The 22,945-nt window shown below is 30.2% G+C and overlaps 1 protein-coding gene across 1 annotated transcript; it reads right to left on the reverse strand.

The window, feature by feature from the left end:
- Positions 1-1,078: 1,078 nt before the first annotated feature.
- On the reverse strand, positions 1,079-11,652 carry LOC112720813 (putative glucuronosyltransferase PGSIP8). Its single transcript, XM_025771905.3, has 5 exons — positions 11,152-11,652; positions 3,744-4,002; positions 2,489-2,690; positions 2,227-2,374; positions 1,079-2,046 (listed from the first exon to the last, which is right to left on the reverse strand). The coding sequence occupies exons 1-5, from the start codon at positions 11,406-11,408 to the stop codon at positions 1,506-1,508; spliced, it is 1,407 nt and encodes a 468-aa protein (XP_025627690.1). The 5' UTR covers positions 11,409-11,652; the 3' UTR covers positions 1,079-1,505.
- Between the last annotated feature and the right edge of the window lie 11,293 nt (positions 11,653-22,945).

Consider the following 22,945-nt stretch of genomic DNA (forward strand, 5'->3'; position numbering starts at 1 on the left):
TTACACATATACTCAAAAGCTCATAACATATCATATTCAAAATTTGTGCAATTTGTATAAGAAGGATGAATTATTTGTAAAAAACTCTATATTCTTTCATCCTCAAATAAGGCTTTTCTTTTTCGATTTTGAAGCACATAAAAAAGTCCTCATACATGCTAAAATCCATAACCTAACAAATCTGAAAGTTTTGATTTTGTTTATTCGCTCACTAAACTCACAATAAAACCTACCCCAAAAGAACTCTTCACAACATATACATCTATTTGCAATGTGTATATTAAGAGACCAAGGTAAAAAAGTTCACAAATTTCTAACACAACCAAAATTATCTAATAGAATATGAAGTAATACATAGGATTCATTGTGCAATAGAGCCTAGAGAACCACATACATATTCCAAAAGAAAAAAGGGGGCAATAGTAAACTTTCACACTTTATATAGAGAATAAAGAGGGTAGAGGCAATCAAACAACGAGAGAGTATGAAATATTTATAATAATATTTGTTAGGCATCTATTTGACATATGAAATGAATAATTTTTTTTTGAAAAAATTAACATCATATTTATTAGGCATCTTTTTGCCTTATAAAAAAAACTTATTAAAAATTTATTTGTCCAACTTACATATTAAATATTTTTATTATCAGTGATAGAAAAATTTAACTGTCTAATAAAAATAATTTTTAGGAGACTTTTAAAATAATAAAAATTTATTAAAAACTAAAATGTCTAATTTAAAATTCATTAAGAACCAATTTACGAGTATATTCTTTAGATTTGTTGATAAGTATCTAAGACACATTAATAAAAACATTTAATTTTTTTCTTGGAAAATTAAATGCATATATCTTTATAATTATGTAAATTTTTCATTGGTAATGTTTAGAAGAGTATATATTAGTTGTTAACGAGTTATGGCTCAAATGACATAGTCTTCCTATATTTATCTAAGAAATTGCGGATTCAAGTCTTCTTATTTTTAGTAAAAAATATTATGAAATACATCATTCTTTTATTTTTTTTTTAAGTTACATTAAGAGCATGATTTTAAAAATTGAATTGAACTGACCAGGTTAATCGGAAATCAATCAAATAAGATAATACATATAAGTGAAAACAATTGTATATTCCTAATGTTCTATACAACCCTAATCTAACTTCCCTGTCCTCTTCCTTTGGACTCAAATAATTTCAATCATGAAATTGAAATCTTGTGTGTTTGCCTTGGCTTATTTTCAGTGTAAAATAATCCAAGACCAAAACACCCATTAGATGGTACAAAATCCACGGCACTTCAATTCCTCCCCTCCACAATCATGTATAGTGAAACAAATCAAGAAATGACACTTCCTCTGTTCCCTTTTATTTTTCACTTTTTAGTACATTCTTATATCAATATATAAACTGATTAAAGAATGTACTTTAAAACAACAGTGACAGATAAAATGAAACGGAGAGAGTAGTTTCAATTGTTTCACATCCCCACTTGAACCAAACAGCTCAATATAATTTGTTAAACCAAGAAGGTGGTGAAGATTCTCCTAATCTAGGCATAAAAGCTTCCCTTTCTAAAGATACCTGAAGACCAGCCATTATCCTCACAATACATGACCAAAGAACTGGCGCGGCACAAAAGGCGTAAGCAAACACACACAAGGCCCTCACCACGCCATCCGGATACCAAGGAAACGCCATGACCATTAAGGACCCAATGATCCCCAGCAACGGCGCCACAACAGGCAACATTGGTAGCAGAAAGGCATTAGTCGCAATCGAGCATAGCGCAAAGACACTCAGTATGTACAGGGCCCAGCCTAGTAGAGGGTGAATAGTGTGAGGGATGATGAAGAAAGGTGTTGTGTATGCAGCAAGGATTGTCCACAATGCCACTAGTTTGAGGATACTTTGCACCACGATGACACTCTTATCGAAGCGCCGGTAGCAGAGCTTCGAGAGGCTTGGCCTAGCCAAACGAGTCATCGCTATTAGTCCGATATATATTGCAGATTGGATAAATACCACAGCCATCTCTGCAGCATACCTGCATTGGTAATAATGTCAATTTCTTGCAATAACTTACATCAACAATTTACCTTCTAAGCCAATTTTGCAATAATTTGCATTTTTAAAGAGCATGTTAACTAGCATCATTATTTTTCCATAAGAATCAATTAAAATCAAAGAAACAAAACAAAATGAATACAAAGATTTTGGACCTTACCCCAAAGTTTGACGACGTTGTTCATGCCACTGGAGGCCTAATGGAAGCACCGGCCATGACCACCAATACCACGGCTTCAACCACGGCGCCCCTGGGAACGTGATCACACTGTTTGGTCCACAGGGTATGCTCCATCGAAGTTTAAGATCTGAATTAAAATCGGCATTAACATTAACTTAGATTCCACTAATTAAGATTTGGAGTTTTATAAAAAACTATATAAGAATTTTAGTTTTCTTAATTGTTGTAATAATGTGCTTACAGTAGTAAGAAGCATCCATTTGATAACCCAAAGGAAGTCTATAAGTTCCTTGAAGCTTGGAGCCATTTGGATTTGGAAGGAACATTGGCCTATAAAGCAACTCTGGGAAGTAACTAGCTATGAAACCTTGGTCTGCACCATCTGGATTCTCTCTCCCATTTTGTAATTCATGAACCATGTCCTTGAACACTGCACTTGATGGCTGCAGATATATCAAATAATTAGAATCCGTGTCGTAACCCTTCTACATACATTGAATGATTGAATCATGAGTTATTGACCAAGGTAAATTACAAATGCAATAGAATGGTACACACAACATTTAATTTGCAAGGGTATTAAATCTCTAATACTTCTGAATTTTCTCTCCTAATATTCAAATTAGTTCATGAAATATCATGCTTGAGTTAACTTGGCAATTTGGTCCCTGAAATATATTAATGTGAATTAAGTTGGTCTTTCAGTTAACTTTTTGTTGACGTGTTATCATTAAACGTCCTTTACCTTATTCGCTAGCAACACGTTGTCAATAATTGAATGACCAAATTAAAGCATGAATCTTTGAGAGACTAAATTAATTTATGTGATTTTTCCAGGATCATTTTAAACATTAACCCTATATAAATAGGATCATAATAATTCCGAATATAGGCATAACAAGTTAAGATTTAAGAAATGTCATATGTAATGTTACTTATCTCAATGGTGGTAACTGGTAAGTTTAATTTGTTCTATTTATACATCATGATTATTTAATTTAAAATTGTTTAGTGTTGTGGCCTTGTGGGTACCAAACAAAAGTTGGTCAGTGTTTTTCATCCCAAACTAACCTATTTTCAAGCGGAGCCAAATCTACTCTCTCAATTGATACTTTCTCTAGAACATTCCGGAGGGTCATAGTGCATACCTCTCTACCACTATGCTAACACTATTGTTGGTATAACTAAACCGTTTTTTTTTTTTTTTTTTGGGGCAGCACTAAACCGTTTCAATTAAGGAAAACATAACATGATTTTTTACCAAAGAGTTGAACCATTTTATTTCGTTTGACAACTCCATTTTATATCCAACACCGAATGGGCAACACTTATGTGAACGTAGTTGCAAGTTTTTCTAATTTTCTTAGATATTTTGTCCATAATTATTAGTGCGGGCACTGTGGAAGTAAAAGGATACAAGGGGCCCCATTAAGAATGTGGAAATTTGAGAGATAACGCAGTTCAAAAGTTGGCGTGGATAAATTATTTTAATTTACCTGGAGGACGAAGAGACCAGTGTGAAAGACGCAAGGGTTGATGAAGACAGCACAAAATTGTCCACACTGAAACAATTCATCGGTTCTCCGGAGAAAAAGATTGTCTGCATCCAACATGACGACCCTATCGTACTCCACCAGGTTCCACGCGTACAATTTGTTGAGCGATAACTTGAACCTTTTGTCGAAGTTGTCTTGGTCTTTGTAAGGGTTCTCAAAGTTCTCTACTCTCACTACCTTCGCACCATCTTCCTTTTCACTGCCACAAACAAATCTCTTAGATTCAATAATTGTCTTGTATATATATCTTATCTACTTATACAAACAAAAACATATACCAGATGCTACCAGCTTTAAAATTTGCCAAAATATTATGTAAAAGTGTTTAATGAATATAAAAATCAATTAATTTGTGTATAATTTATTATAGTGAAATATCAAACATTTTTATCATAATATAATAATACAAAATTTTATATTAATAACTAATTTTGTATATATGTGACATAACTAATATTATGTAGACATAAAAATTGTAATAAAATTACTTTAACAATAAATTATTTATATATTTCAATCAAATAGGTTAAACTTTAAAATAAGGAAATAGAGCAAGATGCTGAAACAATTGAAAGCAAATTATTTACATTGGCTTAAATTACTGATATGAATTCTAGTAATTAGGCAAATAAAAAAACTGTCAGAAAATATTATTATTCATCTATTTCTAATTAATTAATTTAAATTTTTTAAAAAGGTGATTTATTAGCATAATACTAATTCTCAAAAGAAAAAAATTGACATCAGATTAAGAAAAAGCAAAAAAAAAATTATACAAAATTTATACAAATCTAAAAAAAATCTAACTTAAGAAAACACAGTCCAAAAATAATTATTTATTTACTTTTACTTATCAACTTAAATTTAAAAAAAAAAATTCAAAAATAAGATTAGGCGGTTCGCCAACTACTCTATTAAAGGTTGAGAAAAAAGTCAAATAAGACAAAATTCTCAGCAAACCTGCTCATCTATTCGATTAGTTAAGACTTTCGAGTACACAATCAACGTGTTATTATTAGTAACGATTTAACTTTTCCCTACTAATATTGTATACACTTAAATATTATCAAAATATAACAATTTTTAAAAATTATCAAACCCAGGATGTGGGACGAGCGAGAAAAATAAGTGTGTATACCTAAGAAGTTCATAATTTAGTAAATAAATAACAATCATATATATATTAAAATTAGTTATTAATATAAAATACACATTAAATTTAAATACATATTAAAATTAAATTAAATTAAATTATATATATTTATATATAAATATATAATTAATTTAATAGTTAATTTTTAATATGCATATAGTATTTTTTACAAAATAAGGATTCATGTAGTACAGAATTTGAACTGAGATATTCTTATTAGTAGGACTATTTTCAAAATTTTTGAGAAATTCAACAAGTTATTTTGATAATAAGAAAAGGAAAATTCGAATATGCTTTTTCTTTTCTATTTCCTTTTTTATATGGCATGGCCCTATTATGATGGACAACTAACGGGCACCGTTTCCTTTTTTTTTTTTTTTAAGACCTGCATTGTTTTTCGAAACCTAAGAAATGGTGTGAGGACCCCTGCCTAAATTGCCTCGGCGATCTCTTTGGCTGTAGTATTTTATTGAGGGAAAAAACTAAAGAAGTGTTTTGGTCCTAAATCAACTCTTAAATAAGGCCATGAGACAATTAAGAAGATATTTAGAAACGGGTATTGGATGTGCCACATTAGTAAAAAATTATTATATAAAAAGAGTATTATAAATTCTAATAAATATATAGAATATATGAGATATTACTAGTATATAAATAAATAAATATTTTTAATATATAATATTTTAAATAACATAATATTTTATATTTAAATAATAAATATAAAACGTATAAACATAAAAAAACAATATAAATATTTTTATTTATAAGATTAGTTATCATACAATAAAATTTTTACAATGTTAAAAAAAATATATTAAAATAATATTTTAAATTTTAACATAAAAATATAAAATAATTAAATTTTATTTTATATTACTTAAAAAATAATTAGATTGTTATATTAAAATTTTATTAACTAATTAATTTATTAAAATATTATTATATAATATAAATTTTTTATTAAAACATTTATAAAAATGTAATTTATTTAAATTATTAAGTATAATATATAAAAATATTGACCTTTTTATTTTTTAAATTTTTTTAAGAAAAATTTTTTTGAATAAAAAAATTAAGAAATATGCATGTCTTTTATGAAAAAAGGAAAAAAAATATCAGCGATGAAAATGTCCATGCATGCTCTATCATGTAATAATATATGATTAACTAATATTAATAATATTGTTATAAGAGAAAATTATACCGACTTCGTCTTAATTTAATAATTTGTATGATGTTACAACGCAACAACATTGCTTGATATGTTTACACTGACCTCATAGCATATAATCTTACAAAAAGAGATAGCTTAATGTTTATTTATATTGTTTTTGAAAAAAATAAAAGAGAGAAAAAAAACGCGTCTCTTTTATAAAAAAAATTATTTAGAAATCACATTTAATTTGTTGTGATATTATGCCTTATTATTTATTTTTTAATTTATTTTTCAACGTTTTTTTTTTCATAAAAGATATGCGTATTTCTTTTTTTTCCTTTTATATTCAAAGAAATTTTTCTTCAAAGGATTAAAAAAATAAACATGTCAAAATTTCTATGTATTATATATAATATTAATAAATTATATTTTTATAAATATTTTAATAAAATTTTAATATAACAATTTAATTATTTATTAAATAATATAAAATAAAATTTAATTATTTTACTATTTTTATATTGCAATTTAGAATATTATTTTGATATATTTTTTAATATTATAAAAATTTTATTACATGATAATTGATTTTAAAAAACAAAAAAAAATTATATTTTTTGTATTTATATATTTTATATTTATTATTTAAAAATAAAAAATTATATTTATTATTTAAAATATTATATATTAAAAAATATTTATTTATTTATATACTACTAACATCTAGTATATTCTATATTTATTATAGTGTATCAATACTTTTTTTTCTATAATAGTTTTTAATATGCATTTAATGAAATTTAATAATTTATAAAAACATGATACATCTAATATGGACATACTCTTTATAGAAACATTTCATAGAGAATTAATGATATCGTTATCATATTCTTTAGATATAATTAAACACTCAAATTTGGTCTCCAAACAATTTAAAATTAGTCACTTTGATTTTTAATAAATTATTATTATTTTAGAAGTTTTTGAATCTTGGTTATTTTTTATCTTACAATAATATATGTTAGACATCTAATTATCTTATAATAAAATTTATTAAAAATTTATTCGTTCAATATACATATTAAATATTTTATTATAAATTATAGAATAATTAAATTGTCTAACAGAAATCATTTTTAAAAAACTTTTAAAAGAATAAAAATTTATTAAAAATCAAAATGTCTGATCTAAAATTTATTAAGATCAATTTAAAACTTTAAATTTGTTGATATGTGTCCTAAGACAAATTAATAAAAAATCTTAATTTTTTCTCTGAAAATTAAATGCATATATTTTTATAGTTCTTTTATGTACGTTGAAAATCTTAAGAAATAAGAGCATGCTAGTTAATTAAATTTTTATTATTTTATTGGTTGTATTAATTTGCCCATTAAATTATAGAGTTATTTTAATAATTGTTTTAAGAGCACGCATAAAGATATTTAATATAAAATGATTTTATCGAAAATCTAACATGTTAAAATTTTCAATGCTTTCAAATAACTCTAAAAACATCTCTAATAGAGTATTTTTAGAATATTATTTTTTATACTTTTTAAAAAATAAATTAATTTAAAATTAAAATTTACATTAGAATTAATTGATAAAATAAAATTAATATCACTTTAAAAATACAATACTATTTTTATAGAGAACCAATAAAATTTTGTCAGTCATATAATTATATTGATTACATAATTAAAAATAATATAAAATTTTAACTAAACTAAGACTAAACATTACACTTTTAATTTTAAATTACTATTATTTATGATATATATTCTCACAAATATTTATACATCATTTTATAAGAACTAAAATAAAATTGAAATTAGATCTGGTATGAGAGAGGTTCTAAATATATAATTTAAGGATACTATTATTGAACCTTTCATCTTTTTTATAACGGTATCAATATATCTAATAGTTAATGGCTATGATTTTAACTATAAATGATATTTTCTACTCTTGTTAAGTTATAAAGAAATGGAGCTTCAATGGAAATATATATAATTAAAATAGGATAATTTTAATAGGATATAACAAAAAATTTATATATTAGCATATCTGCTCGAACAAGTATTTTAATTTACATTAGGTGGTGTAGCATATTATTAGAACTACGGGGAAAAAAATTGTTTTTTGAACTGATGTATAAAATGAAATAAAAATATTTTTTGAATTCGACCACCTGCTAGTCTGATACAAATCATACAACAGCAAAATTTATACTAATAACTTAATTAATTAAGGCATGATTGCGTTATTGATATGGAGTGGCAGAGTATTATTATATAGTGCTAAAAAACGAAGAGTGTATATCCAAATCAACAACAAAGTCAATGCTTCAAACTTGTGAAGAGAATATATTGCCATTTTGTTTAGTATTTTAGTTATTAAATTATCATTTGTTGGGTATACTGAATTTAGTAATAATATATCACTAGTGTATTTATTATGGGTTTTAAATATAAATGAAAAAGGGTAATGGGTGGAATTTAAGTTGAGTGAGTGAGTGAATGAGTATTTATTTATTGACTTATTATTGATATTTGAGGAATCGGTGTTTGGGGAATAATGGTGACCCCATAAAACCAAATAGAAACAAGACACGAAGGAACCAGAAAAAGAACCAATGTTCAGGATTTGAATTGAAACCATCGTTGAAGACTGAGTGACTCGAAATTCACGCGCAAAAAAGACACAATAAGCGCAAAGCCCCTCGTTTCACTGCCCCCACTAACACACAAATTCAGCCACTGAAACTTCATTTAGGAAAACGACATCTAATAAAAATAGCACTTTTTTAATCTTCTAGGGCATTTATTAGAATTTTATTATTAAGACTCGTATCTTTTAAAAAAAATGTTTAGTAAGAATCAACATACTTGGTATTATGATTAACAATTATTTCAGATGTACAACAAAAATTAGTTACTAAAAATAAAATATATAATAACTAATTTGATTATTGATTTTTTTATGAACGTAATGTTTTTACTATTATTATATTTGTTACTTTTAAAAGAGATAAATAAGAGGGAATTTGCATCATACAGGAAAAATTTAAGAAAAGTGAAGATGAGAAAAATATCATGTATAGAAGAAGGTGAAGGAGAAAAGAAAAGGAGTTAAGGAAGAGTGTAGTAAGTTTCTCGTGGGGTTTCTTTCAACACTAAAAGGACGAACCCACAATAATCCAGACTCCAGAGAATGATACACTTAACACGTGCATAGTGCATACTTCACAGTCAAACCAAACTCATCTTCTCTCACCTATTTCCCCAATCTTATCACCTTTTTCATTCATTTCTCATCCATTTATGACTTATTATTACCTTTTTTTCCTAAAACAAATATCTCTTTTACTTTTTAGATTTTGTCTAAATACATAATTTTTAATAAATCTAAAAACCAACTTTCCGAAAACCAAATCGGACCAACCAATTTAACTGAGTTAACTGAGAACTGATTATCTAGACGGTCCAATTGATTCTTAGAATCGTTTTGCAAAAAATTAATAAAAAACCGATCGACTAGGTAGTTAATTTGCGAACCGGCCGAATTTTTAAAGGTACCGAATTTTTATTGTTGGTCCGAGACGGCTTCGTTTTGACACGTAAAAAAAAAAAAAAGAAAACCCAATTGCTGAACCCACATAGCTAACCCAAGTCACCCAACCCGACGAGCTCTCACCACACCTCAATCTTAATGTCCTCTTCCAATCTCTCTCCAATTCCAACAAAGACCACCATCCCTACCACAATTGACGGATTGGAGCTGCTGTCAGCGGACAGAAAAAACTCCAACGGACAGAAGAAATTTACCGTCGCGGATCGAAACTGCTGTCAACGGCGTTGTCGTCTGGTTGTTTGAACTCCAAAACTTTTATGGTTGGCCTCATCTGATTGTTGAAAGTTTTTCTGTCAATGTTATCGGACATCTGTTCTGTCGCTGTGACCTAGACACCTTTCTTATTCTTTATCGCGGTGAATTGTAATGGTTTTTTAATTAATTTATTTTATTTTATTAATTAATTATATGAATTGCTAGTTGCCGGAGTGAGGAATTTAATTCACTTATTTGAATTTAGTTAATTTTTTATTTGGTAAATTATATGAATTGATGCATAATTCTTCTACTTTTCAGTAATTCTATTTTTCTGAATTTAGATCAATGATTTGAATTCAATTAATTTTTTTATTTGGTTAATTATTCTATAATCCTAAATTTTGCTAAATATAATTTTGTTATAAGTATAATTTTAGATTCTAAATTTTGAATGCCGTATAAAATTTTGATATAATTTTAGATTTTGGACAGAATTGATATAATTTTAGATTCCAGACAGAGTTGATATAATTTTAGATTTCGAACAGAGTTAAAAATTTATTTGTCTAATGTTATTTTTTTTTTGTGGTAGAACATTTTGTCATTTATGTGCGTATTAATTTTCTTTAATTATAAACTTTGATATTTAAAATTGTTTATAAACTTTAATAATAAATTATGTATAATTTATTGTGTAAAATTATCAATTTTTAAATTTTATTAATTTAAAAATTATTAAATTTAAATATTTAAAATTATATATTAATTTTTTTATAATTTTATGATATATTTAATTAAACTGATTTAATGACGGTTCAATTTCGATTAGACTATTAAATGATTGAACTAGTTATTCGACGGTTCAATGACCGGTCTAATTCTTTGCAACCTTACAAAAAGCAAAAGAAAAATTTTATTTTTCATACTACAAAATTCTGAGTTCATATTACATTTTATTATAATTATTTTTTATTGTATTTTTGGATAATTAGTTAAAAAGAAAAAAATACACACAAAGAAAGAGAAGCAGGGAAATTAACATGGAGAAATTAATGTAATAAAAATAAAAAAATTTGAAGAGATAGCATAGAAAAAAAAAAAAAAACGAAGAAATCATGTAGCTTTAAATAAAAGATGACAAAGGACGATGATATATTGAAAAGTAAGAGAAGACTTACAAATATATTGAAAAGTAAGAGAAGACTTACAAAGCTCGAATCCATCTGGGAGGAACATCAATGGAAGCAATGACAACAAGATCAGCTTGCACACTAAGCTTAGCGAGTGATCTGAGAAGAACACGGACTGCTATGTAAAATTCATAGTCCCTCGGAGTTCCCACGTACATCATAGTCGCATATGCATTCTTATTTTCGTTCTTCTTCTCCGCACACACCACCGCCACCACCACTAGCACTAACACTAACCATCTCGCATTACTCCTACCATTTCCCCAACCTTCCATAGCCCTAATTGGAACGCGATTCTACTATTAATAATAAAAAATAACAATAATCCCTCCTTTTAGCTTGTTGTAATAACCGTGCACCTTAATTTCTGTTCTGTGGAGCATCACAAGTTTCGATAAACTTGTGCAAAAGAAAGAAAAAGGCGTGGGAATTGAAAGGAAAGCACACAGGGAAAGAAGAGAAGAGAAAATGAAGAGACGAAGAGAAGATAAAAAGGTATTTAAAGGAGATGACACAGTCAGAGGAGAGTGAGATCGGTGGCATTTAAAAAAGAAGATTAATTAACAGTAAATGCTAATATGCTATGCTCATTATTTCTACCGGCACGAGGCAGTTAAAAGATTTTTTATTTTTATAAATTAAATAAATATCTCTTTATTATCTCTTCTATATTCATTCATTTCTTTTGTTTTTTATGAGAGTACATATAAATTTTATTTGTTATATAGGAGTACATAAAAATTTAAAATATAATTGAAGTAAAAAAGATTTTATATTGTCAATGAGTAATAACTCAAATGGCATAGTTTTCTCATACTCAATTAAGAGGTTACGGATTCGAGTCTCATATCTTTAATAAAAAAAATTTTATATTATCTACCAATAAAACAGTAACATGCATTAATTGGATTATTAAATAAGTCACGTGTATTTAAATTATATTTTAATTTTTTAAACAATAGATAATTAAAAAAGAAATAACTGTGGACAGTTTAATAATTTTCAAATAAACATTTTAATTCCTATAATTTAAAATATACTAAAATTATTAAACCCTAATGACTATTATGTATAACGGATGAACCTGTAAGGTAAATGCCGTATCCACTATTCAGTATTCACCTCAAAGACAATCAAAATACCAATTACCAATTATACACCTTCATTTTCAGTTTTACTGTAATGACAGTTTTTCGTAATATGAAAAATTTATTTAAAATGGTATGGAATTAAAATTTATTTAAGAATTGATTTTTTTATTTTAAAATAATAAAAATAAATAATTTGAATTTTTTAAGAATTTTGATTTTAATTTTTTATTTATAAATCAAATTAAAAAGAATCTAATTTTTAAATTAATTTTCACATTTTTTAAATTTAATATGTCAAAAATCAAAGATAGAATTATAAAAAAAAAATTAATTCAAACAAAAATTATTCTAAACTAAAAAATTAAACTTCATTCTATTAATATATTATAATTATTTTAAATTATAAAATTAAATTTTACATAAAAATATTTTTTTTTAATTTTTTTATATTAAATTATTTTTAAACAAACTCTAAAAGAAAAAGGTTTCAATACTCTTTTCTCTTATTAAGCCACTTGTCAAAACTGAAAATTTTTAATATCATATCATTATTTAAAAGAAACTAAGTTATTATTTATAATTATATATTTAATATTACTAGTTTTAAAAAATTAATCAATTTTATTAATTTTATTAATTATTACAAAAATAATTATGTTTGTCATGAGATGTTTTACACATAAATTTTGTTTGACCATCTTATAATTGAATTATTAAACTTTTAATTTGTTACATGTATGTTGAAGTGCATAAAATCAGATGGAACGTATATACTCTTTAACAACAACAAAAACAATGACGAAGTCTTGTCCCACTAGGTGGAGTCGGCTACATGGATCAAACGACGCTATTAAACTCTATCATGTATTATGTCTATAAAGAGACTGTTTACATGTAGATTTTATTTGACCACTTGGATGGCCTTTCTTGGCCTTTCACTCTTTGTCCATCTTTCATCTCATCTACCCTTCTGACTGGGTGTTCTGTCAGTCTTCTTCTCACATGTCCAAACCACCTAAGATGTAATTTTACCATCTTTTCCAAGATAGGTGTTATTCCAACTCTCTCTCTCTCTCTCTCTCTCTCTCTCTCTCTCTCTCTCTCTCGTATTTTATCTAATCGCGTATGACCACTCGTCCATCTCAACATCTTCATCTCTGCCACACTTAACTTATGTTTGTGCTTCTCTTCGGCCGCCCAACACTCTGTACCATAAAACGTAGCCGGTCTGATAGCAGTACAATAAAATTTACCTTTAAGTTTTAAAAACACTTCTTTTGTCACATATAAAATCAGACACACTCCACCATTTTGACCAACCGGTTTGGATCCTATGATTTGCATCCTGTTCAATCTCTCCATTATCTTGTATGATGCACCCAAGATATCTAAAACTTTTAACTTTTCGTAGGATATTTTCTCCAATCTTCACCTCTATATTAGGGTTTTTCTTTCGACAGCCGAACTTACATTTCATATATTCCGTCTTGCTATGGCTTATGCACAGACCATACACTTATAGAGTTTTTTTTCTATAAATCCAACTTCTTATTTAGATCTTCCCTTGACTCTTCTATAAGGACGATATCATCTGCAAAAAGTATGCACAATGGCACAGGTTCTTGGATATACTCTGTGAGTACTTCCAAGACTAATGTGAAAATGTATGGATTTAAGGATGATCGCTGGTGTAATCCTGTACCAATAGAAAATTTCTTTGTCACACCACCTTGAGTTTTCACACTAGTTGTAGCCCTATCATACATGTCTTTAATCGCATGAATATATGCAATCCTTACTCTCTTCCTTTCCAAAACCTTCCATAAGACCTCCCTTGGCACCCTATCGTATGCTTTTTCCAAATAAAAAAACACCATATATAGATCCCTTTTATTACTACGATACCTCTCTATTGTCCTTCTTAACAAATATGTAGCTTCAGTGGTGGATCTACCTGGCATAAAATCAAATTGATTTTCCTTTATTTGTGTCTCTTGTCTCAACCTCCGTTCTATCACCCTTTCTCATAACTTCATGATATGGCTCATGACCTTGGTCCCTCTATATTCTCTGTATATCCCCCTTATTCTTGTTGATAGGTACCAAGGTGCTCTTTCTCCACTCATGCGGCATTTTTTTTACCATAAAATCTCATTAAAAAGTTTGGTTAACCAACCGATGCCTTTATCTCCAAAGCTCTTCCAAACTTCAATCGGAATATTATCGGGTCCTACACCCTGCCATTTTTTATCCGCTTTAGATCATCTTTTACCTCGAAGTCTCGAATCTTTCGATAGTAGTCGAAGTTTTATATCTTCTTCCATCGCGCATAACCGACCAAGACTCGGAAGAGTCTTCTGTCCTTCATTAAATAACTTGTAAAAGTAGCTCTTTTATCTTTTGTTATTCTTCTCATTTTGAGCCAAAACTTCTCTATCTTTATCCTATATGCACTTAACCTGATCAAAATTTATCGTTCTTCTTTTCACGACTCTTTGCGATTCTATATATACCTTTTTCTACTTTCTTCGTGCCTAAAGAATTGTAGAGATCCTCATATGCTCTTATTTTGCTTCACTTACAGCCACTTTTGTCTCTTTCTTAGTCGCCTTACATTTTTTTCAATTATCTGCATTGCGGCATAAAGATAAATCACACTCTTTTTGCCTTTATTTTTTCTTATACACTCGCATTCCACTACTAGGACTCTTTGTCTCTTGTTCCAATCCCTCTAGATTCACCAAAACTTTCTTTTGTTGTTTTTCTAATAATTTCTACCATCTCCCTCCATATTTCCTCCGTGCTTCCATTCCCTTCCCACTTTGCCTCTTCTCCTACTCGTCTTAGAAAACTTCTTTGTTCCTCACTTTTCATCCGCCACCACCTCGTCCTTGGGTTCTTCATATGATATCTTTTTCTTAACTTTTACTCAACACAAAAATCCATGACGAGTATCCTATGTTGTATTGTTAAACCCTCTTTCGGAATAATTTTACAATTAATGCAAAATTTTCGGTCGACTCTCATCAATAAAAAGAAGTCGATTTGAGAGTTTGTCAAGCCACTTCTATAGGTGATAAGATGTTCGTCTTTCTTTTTAAAACATGTATATACGACGAGAAGGTCAAAGGCTGTGAAAAAGTCCAAAATAGTTTTACCCTCGATATTGATCGCCTCGAAACCATGGCCTCCGTGAATACTTCCATACCCAGTCACTTCTCTTCCAACATGGCCACTTAAATCTCCTCCTAAAAAAATCTTATCTCTCGAAGGTATGTTTTGGACCAAACTCTGTAGATCCTCCCAAAACCTTATCTTGTGTTGCTCATCCGAACCCACTTGCAGGTGTATAGACGCTAATCACATGAAAAGTACCTCCTTCAACCACAAGTTTGATAGAGATGATCCAATCACCTACCCTCTTGACATTCACTATGTCCTTCTTCCACTACTTATCCACGATAATACCTACCTCATTCCTATTTCTTACCTTTCCTGTATGCCAAAGTTTGAATCCGGAGGTATCCAACTCCCTAGCCTTCGCGCCGACCAATTTTGTTTCTTGTAGGCACATGATGTTAATCTTCCTCTTTGTCATGGTATTCACTACTTCTATGGATTTTTCTGTTAGAGTGCCTATATTTCATGTCCCAAATCTCAACCTTCTATCGTTCCGATCTTTACTTTTACCTTTTTCTTTGTGAACTAGCTTATTTATCCTTATCTGTTCACGAAAATGCGGGACTCCTTACTCATTTAACATTATACTCGGGTACCGATGTAGCGACTCTTCCTCATTTGACACTGTAAGCACGTTGCTTCCGGGTAACGACCTAACTTTAGCGCAATAACGTCTTTGATCCATTTAATGAAGATTCGACTAAGTTTCTATGTTGGCTGTCAACACAACCCTCCTCCTTTATCCGGACTTAGGACTGGTTATGTACCGCAAGTGTAGCACAGGCGGAGTTGGAAAGTATATATTCTTCAAAAATAAATTAATTCAGAACTTAAATTCCTATGCCACATAAAATTGATGTTGGCCTATATTGTTTATTGACATTATTTAAAAAAAAAAAAAATCCAAAGTCCTGTTTCATTTGGACTAAGAGTTTCGCCCAAAAACCAATTTACCAGTACTTGCTTGTGTACTTCGCCAACCATTTTAATACCCATTACCAACTCCTTACTTTTTTAATAGTTTGTTTCGTTGATTAACAAGTTCCCCCACCCCTCTCAGTTGCATGATGCAGGTATAATTGGAAAAAAAACAGAATCTTCTTCCCATCATTAGTAACAATAGCTTTTTTTTATGCTCTATTTGATTTTAGTAGTATATTAAAATGAATTAACATATAACACCCGCATGGGATAGGGCAAGAACCAGAAGAGCACGAAACAGGTAATACTAAGAAGCAAATTAAAACAAGTTGACTTTGAATTTAAATGGAATAATAACATAGTATATGATCCTTATTACCTCGCTAGTCCTAACATTCGCCTGGTGCCCCTAAAGATAATATCTGCTTAGAAGCATTGTTAAATATCATTATTATAATCTTAGCAAGGAAAAAGCCGTAGATTTGGTTCAATGAGAATTTAATTCGAACAAAACAAAAACAAAAGAAAAGGCCAAACACGCGTTAACATGAAAGATGAAGGTCGGCAACTACTGGCTTTTTCTTATGTACTTGACGGCTTAAACATGAAGTAATGGACGTTGACCCTTTAAAGCCATTTTACTACTTCCAATCCATCGCCCTTGTATGCCCTTTTGGGTAATATTATCCATTTTCACGAATAAATATTCAAATTTATTCTTTAATAATCATTTTTTTTAAATTAATTTTTAAATAATTTTTTAATCAAGTTCATCTTTAAAAAAATTTTAAATTAGTTATATTAGTTTTTGTGTCACTTTTGTTGTTAATAATGTTTACTGATATAACACATTAAATAATATTATAGTACACACTTAATAGTCCTAATTAACTACTAACATTATAAATTTATAAAATTAGATCAAATAAATTTTTTATAGTAACAGTCAATTAGAATAGTCAAGTATATACTGTAGTTTATGTAGTGTTATTTAATATGGCACACAAACAAATTTTGATATAATTAGTAATTGAAGTGACGAAAAAATTACTATTGATTTTTAAGATTGAAACACAAAATTGTGACAAATTATTTTGCTTGGAGTTGACATCTTAACGAGATGTGAGTATATTTATAAGAGACTCAAATATTTAAGTTAGGGATAGACAATGAGATATAAAGATTAGAAGTATACCTTGAGCATGTGTTACAAGTCCTTTATTTATAGTGTTTAAGGATTAATTTGGGAGAATGCGAATAGATTCATGCAAAATATATGTAAATTTTTCGTAAATATAATCCAGATTAAACCAACAAATGAACTTGCAGAAAAATTTTTTTTGGGCCAGCCATTGGACCATATATATACTCTTAGGTATAGTTATGACAACCCTCAATATAAAAGTAAAATTTTAGAATTAAATTAAATCTATTTAATTTTAATTTGCAGAAAAGCTCTGCATACAAGCGCTAACGACTTGTATGCTTTACAAGTTAGTTAATAAATAAAACCTAAAACCCGCTCCAATGGTTACGTTGTATACACGCGCTATATATAATTACCAAATTTAAAAGATTTGTTTCCTTCTTCGTTTTCCTTATTTGCAGATTTGCTTGTTCTTCTTCTCACGAAGCTTCCCCTGGTTTCTTCGATCGTTCTTTTCCCCTCCTTTCTCACTCGTTTCTTCTTCGTCATTTACGTTAGTTCCTCTCTCTGTAACTCCAGCTTCGTTTTCTATTTGATTTTTTGTTTTCTGAAATCAAATTTTGAACTCGTTTTGAAGATAATGGATGATTCAACCTCAGATTGTCAGCTGAATCCAGGCGAAGTGGATTGTGAATTTGAATCTAACGAAGTTCCTGAGGTTTGATTTACATAGGATTACTATGAATTTTGTTGTAGTAATTTGTATAGCATTGTGTAGGTGAATAATTCCTAAACATTGACTGTCAAACTAACGCATGAAGATAAATCTGTGGATTGAATGTAATGTATTAGTTTTGATTAATTATCTGAAATTTATAGCAGACGATCAGGTGTAGATCAGAACTTTTTTGGGTGTATTTTTGCGGGAAGTGTGGGTGTATTTACAGTTTACTGCTTTTTCTGTTATTTTAACTGAGTTGTTGTTGTTCGGGTGTATTATATCAGACATGATTGGGTGTGTTTTTAGTTTTTGACATGGTGTATTCTGCAGCCTGTGTATTTACAGTTTATGGCTTTTATTGTCATTTTAGTTGAGTTGTTGCGGTTCAGGTGTATTATATCAGACATGATTGGGTGTATTTTTAGTTTTTGAAATGGTGTATTCTGCAGCCTCTCTCTGTTGTTGATGACCAGTTTGTTTCGAAGGTTGGAATGACCTTTACCACCCTTGAAGATGCTGAAAAATTTTACAGGAACTAGGCCAAGGCTGCAGGTTTTTCTACAAGAGTTCGGAGCACAAATAGGAAGGAAAACGAGATTAAGAATCAATTGATTACATGTAGCAGAGAGGGAAAATGGAAATCTAAAATATCTCCGACCGAGAAGACTAATCCGACAGCCAGTTTAAACTGTCCTGCAAGAATTTATATACACACATTGAAGGATGTCGGTGCTTGGATCATTTCAAAGGTTGTGCTGGATCATTCACACCCCTGCTGTCTAAGTAAAGAAGAGATGCTCAAACAGCACAGGGAATTAAGCATGTCCATTCGTCGTACAATAGAGAATAACGAGGAGGCCGGTATCAGACCAAGCAAAACCTACCAATCATTTGTTGCGACTGCCAGGGGTCACCGCGAGTTAAATTTTATCGAAAAGGATGTGAGAAATTACATTACCAGGGAAGTGCAGAATGTTTCCGAACAAGAAGATGCAAAGGAATTCGGGAAATATTTGTTAAGAATGAAAGAGAAGAATCATAATTTCTTTTTTGAGCTTGAACTCGAGGAGGATCAATCGATTAAGCTGGCTTTTTGGGCCGATGCAAGAAGTAGAGCTGCCTTTGAGTATTTCGGAGACGTTATTTCATTTGACACCACCTACAATACAAACAGGTAACAAACTGCCCCTGTTTATGATGCTAAATTAATGTATTTTTATGAATCCGCAGCAGAGGTGTATATTGGCTGTTTTTTTGGGTGTATACGAAGCATTTGTTGGGTGTACCTAATGATTTTGTATTCTGCACTATGGTAATTTGTTTCAGGTATAATTTGGTTTGTGGTTCTTTTGTCGGGGTGAATCACCACGGTCAGTCAACACTTCTCGGATGCTCTTTGATGAAAAACAAAGAAATTGAATCATTCAAATGGTTATTTCAATGTTGGCTTCATTGCATGGGAGGAAACACTCCGAAAGGGTTTCTCACCGATCAATGCGCATCAATGAAAAGGGCTTTAGAGGCCTGTATGCCAACAACAATTTACCGTTGGTGTATTTGGCACATCATGAAGAAGATTCCAAGCAAATTAAATGGGTACAAGGGACATGCAGATATTGAACAAGAAATGAGCCAAGTTGTTTGGAACTCTCATAGCAAAGACTCATTCGATAGGAATTGGAATGATTTTCTGCTGAATTTTGGTCTTGTGGACAACAAGTGGCTTTCAGGTAATGTTTGTTTAAAATCTGCAGCAGAGGTGTAAATTGCATGTTTTTTCGGGTGTATTTATAGTCTGTGTTTGGGTGTATTCTGCAGATCTGTATGAAGACCGTCATATATGGGTTCCTATCTATCTGGATCACCACTTTTGGGCAGGGATGAGAAGCACACAAAGGAGCGAGAGCATACATTCCTTTTTTAACAAGTTTATCACCCGGAACAGCTCGCTTATTCAATTCGTCAAACAATACGATAATTGCCTCGGAAGCAGGGAGCAAGCAGAGAGAGAATCAGATGCTGCAGATTTTCATACGGTCATACCGTGTGCAACCAAATCCTCCATTGAAGCTCAGTTTCAAGATGTGTACACTCATCAAAAGTTTAGGGAAGTCCAAGCGCAATTTAGAGGAAAGGCGAATTGCATCACCAGATTAACGAATTTCGCTCTAGGCTATTTAGTATACAAAGTCGGAGAACAAGTTTCCAGCTCAATATTCAACAAGTTTGTGGTTACTTACGACTCAGTTGCAGCCGAGGTAAAATGCCAATACTTATTATTCGAGTCGAGAGGGATACTGTGTCGTCACGCACTAAGCGTGTTAAGCTTTGAACAAGTAAGCCAAGTGTCACCTAGATATATACTGGAACGATAGAGCAAGAAGGTAAAGAGGCGACACACACACATCAAGAGCAGCCACGACGAGCCACTGTTGGAGCCAAGAAGCAAGAGGTTTGACCAATTGGTTTTTTGTTCGCAAAATATTTGCGAATTTGCATCCGAATTGGAGGAGCTGACTGCAATTCTGCACCGTGCGTACGATAACGTCATGGCTGAGATGAAATCATTAAAAGCCAAAAGGAAGGGGACATCTTCTTTATCCCACGAAGACGCCAACTTGGAATCCGTTAACGAGCTTCAAAGCCCACCAAGGATTCGAACAAGAGGACGTCCAAAAAATAGGCTAGGTTCAAAGTTGGACAAACAGATTGCAAATGCCACAAAGAAGAAGAAAATGAAAGTTTTAAGCGAGGTAAAAGTAATGTTCTTTAAATTTGTGGTGAGTTTATTTTTCTCGTTAATAGTTTAGCTAATATGTGAGTTTCTTATATTCAGATAAACTTGTTTGATACTGCATCAGTGGTGCATTCAAATTCCAGCCAATATCAAGGACATGTTATGAATTATCAGTTCAGGGTACCAGCAGCAGGGGATAACTCTTTGGGTGTATAGTTACAGAATATGGGTGTAAAAGCACTGTTCTTTTGGGTGTATTTTTGTGAATTTTCTTGTGATTCACATTTTACATATAGATACATATATATAATATTAGGGTTTAGGGTTTTAGGGTTTACAGGTTAGGGATAAGGGTTTAGGTTTTAAGTGTTTAGGGTTCAGGGTTTTAGGCTCAAAGCATCAGGGGGGATAGATTTCAGGGTGTATATTCAACTTTGTTTGGGTGTAAAAAATCGCAGGTTATGGGTGTATATTTGATTTGATGTTTTTCTTCATATTATAGTACCTGTAATTCATACATTTTGAATACAGCACAGATAGTTTAACAGCACAGACAGTTTGGGTGTATATTTAAGCAATCTTGGGTGTATATTAAACTTCCGTTGGGTGTAAAAGTTTATAATTTGTGTTTAGATCTGCCTTGATGTTTTCCTTCATATTTTACCACATGTAATATAGAGCTTTTGAATACAGCACAGACAGTTTAACAGCACAGACAGTTTAACTATGGAAAAAAATTTCATTGAATAGAAGTTGTTTATAAATGACAAATTTTTGCAGCATTTGTTCAATTTACAAACTAGCTAGCAGTTAGATTACTCAGTTTTTATATCAGTAGAATTTATCTGACAAAATGGACTCAATAATACTGAGGATGGCTTGGACAGTCTTATTGCATTACTTGCTCTAATTGCTTGATCTCTCTCTTTATTCATTTCACTGAATAGTATCCGCGAAGCATATTCTACTATATAGTGGTCCACCTCGTCCTACAATTAAAAAGTATATTATGTTTAAACAACAATATTAATTCAGTAAAGTAATACAGAGTTATATAGTTTTAAAGACAGTTACTTGTGGCCAATTATCCCATTCATACTTCGCTCTTTTAATGTTTTCAGGCTCAATTAACTCAAGCCACTTCATAACTTAAATAGCACAGTCATAGCTGAAAATGAAGAAAATAAATTACAAATCTCATTTAGGAAAGTTTAATGTTCAGAGTCACAAATTTATACCTTGATTTTTGGCCTGAGATATTAACGTATATTGCTTTAATTTCCAACTCATTCTCCTTTTTCTTCAGAGGTGCCCCGCCGGCATATGCTCTCATTCATGAAATTACATATCCCTTAAAAAACAAAACAAATCAGTAATACACCCGAATGAAATACACCCAAAGGATCATACTTACACCCAAAGCAAAACATACATATACCTTATATTGAATTGAAATACACCTATCTATTAAAATAAAGAACACAGAACCAACTTACAGTGAATTTATTAAGCTGCTTTCTCTCATTGCTTGGAGCTTTCTTGTGTAGCGGGTCAAGTATATAAAATCTCCGGTTTGTTGTATCAATCACCCATAACCACCAATGGCCTGAGTAGCAAACAGGCGCAAAAATCTGAAGGATTGCCACATTTCAACAGTGTGTTATTTTATTTGGCATATAAGTAAAGAACGGTACTAACAAATTTTACAAATGAAAACTTACATATCGATGTAAAGTTAATTTTTTTTGCATCTATGAAGGGAATAAACATTGGGTAGTCTTCCACTCTGAATTCTTTATTGGTTTTAGGTGATATGAATTCTCCGTTTGGGTGCTTCGAAACGGCCATGTTCTGCAACAATTGTGAAGCAACAAATGAAATGCTGAAAATACATCCAAGTGAATACTTTAAATAAACCCAAATGACTACACAACTTACACCCAATTGAACGTAAAAAATACACCCAAATGAATACAAAAACAGACATGTTCATCAGAGAATATACACCCTAAGGA

Source organism: Arachis hypogaea, chromosome 11 (assembly GCF_003086295.3).
Source record: "Arachis hypogaea cultivar Tifrunner chromosome 11, arahy.Tifrunner.gnm2.J5K5, whole genome shotgun sequence".
NCBI lineage: Eukaryota > Viridiplantae > Streptophyta > Magnoliopsida > Fabales > Fabaceae > Arachis > Arachis hypogaea.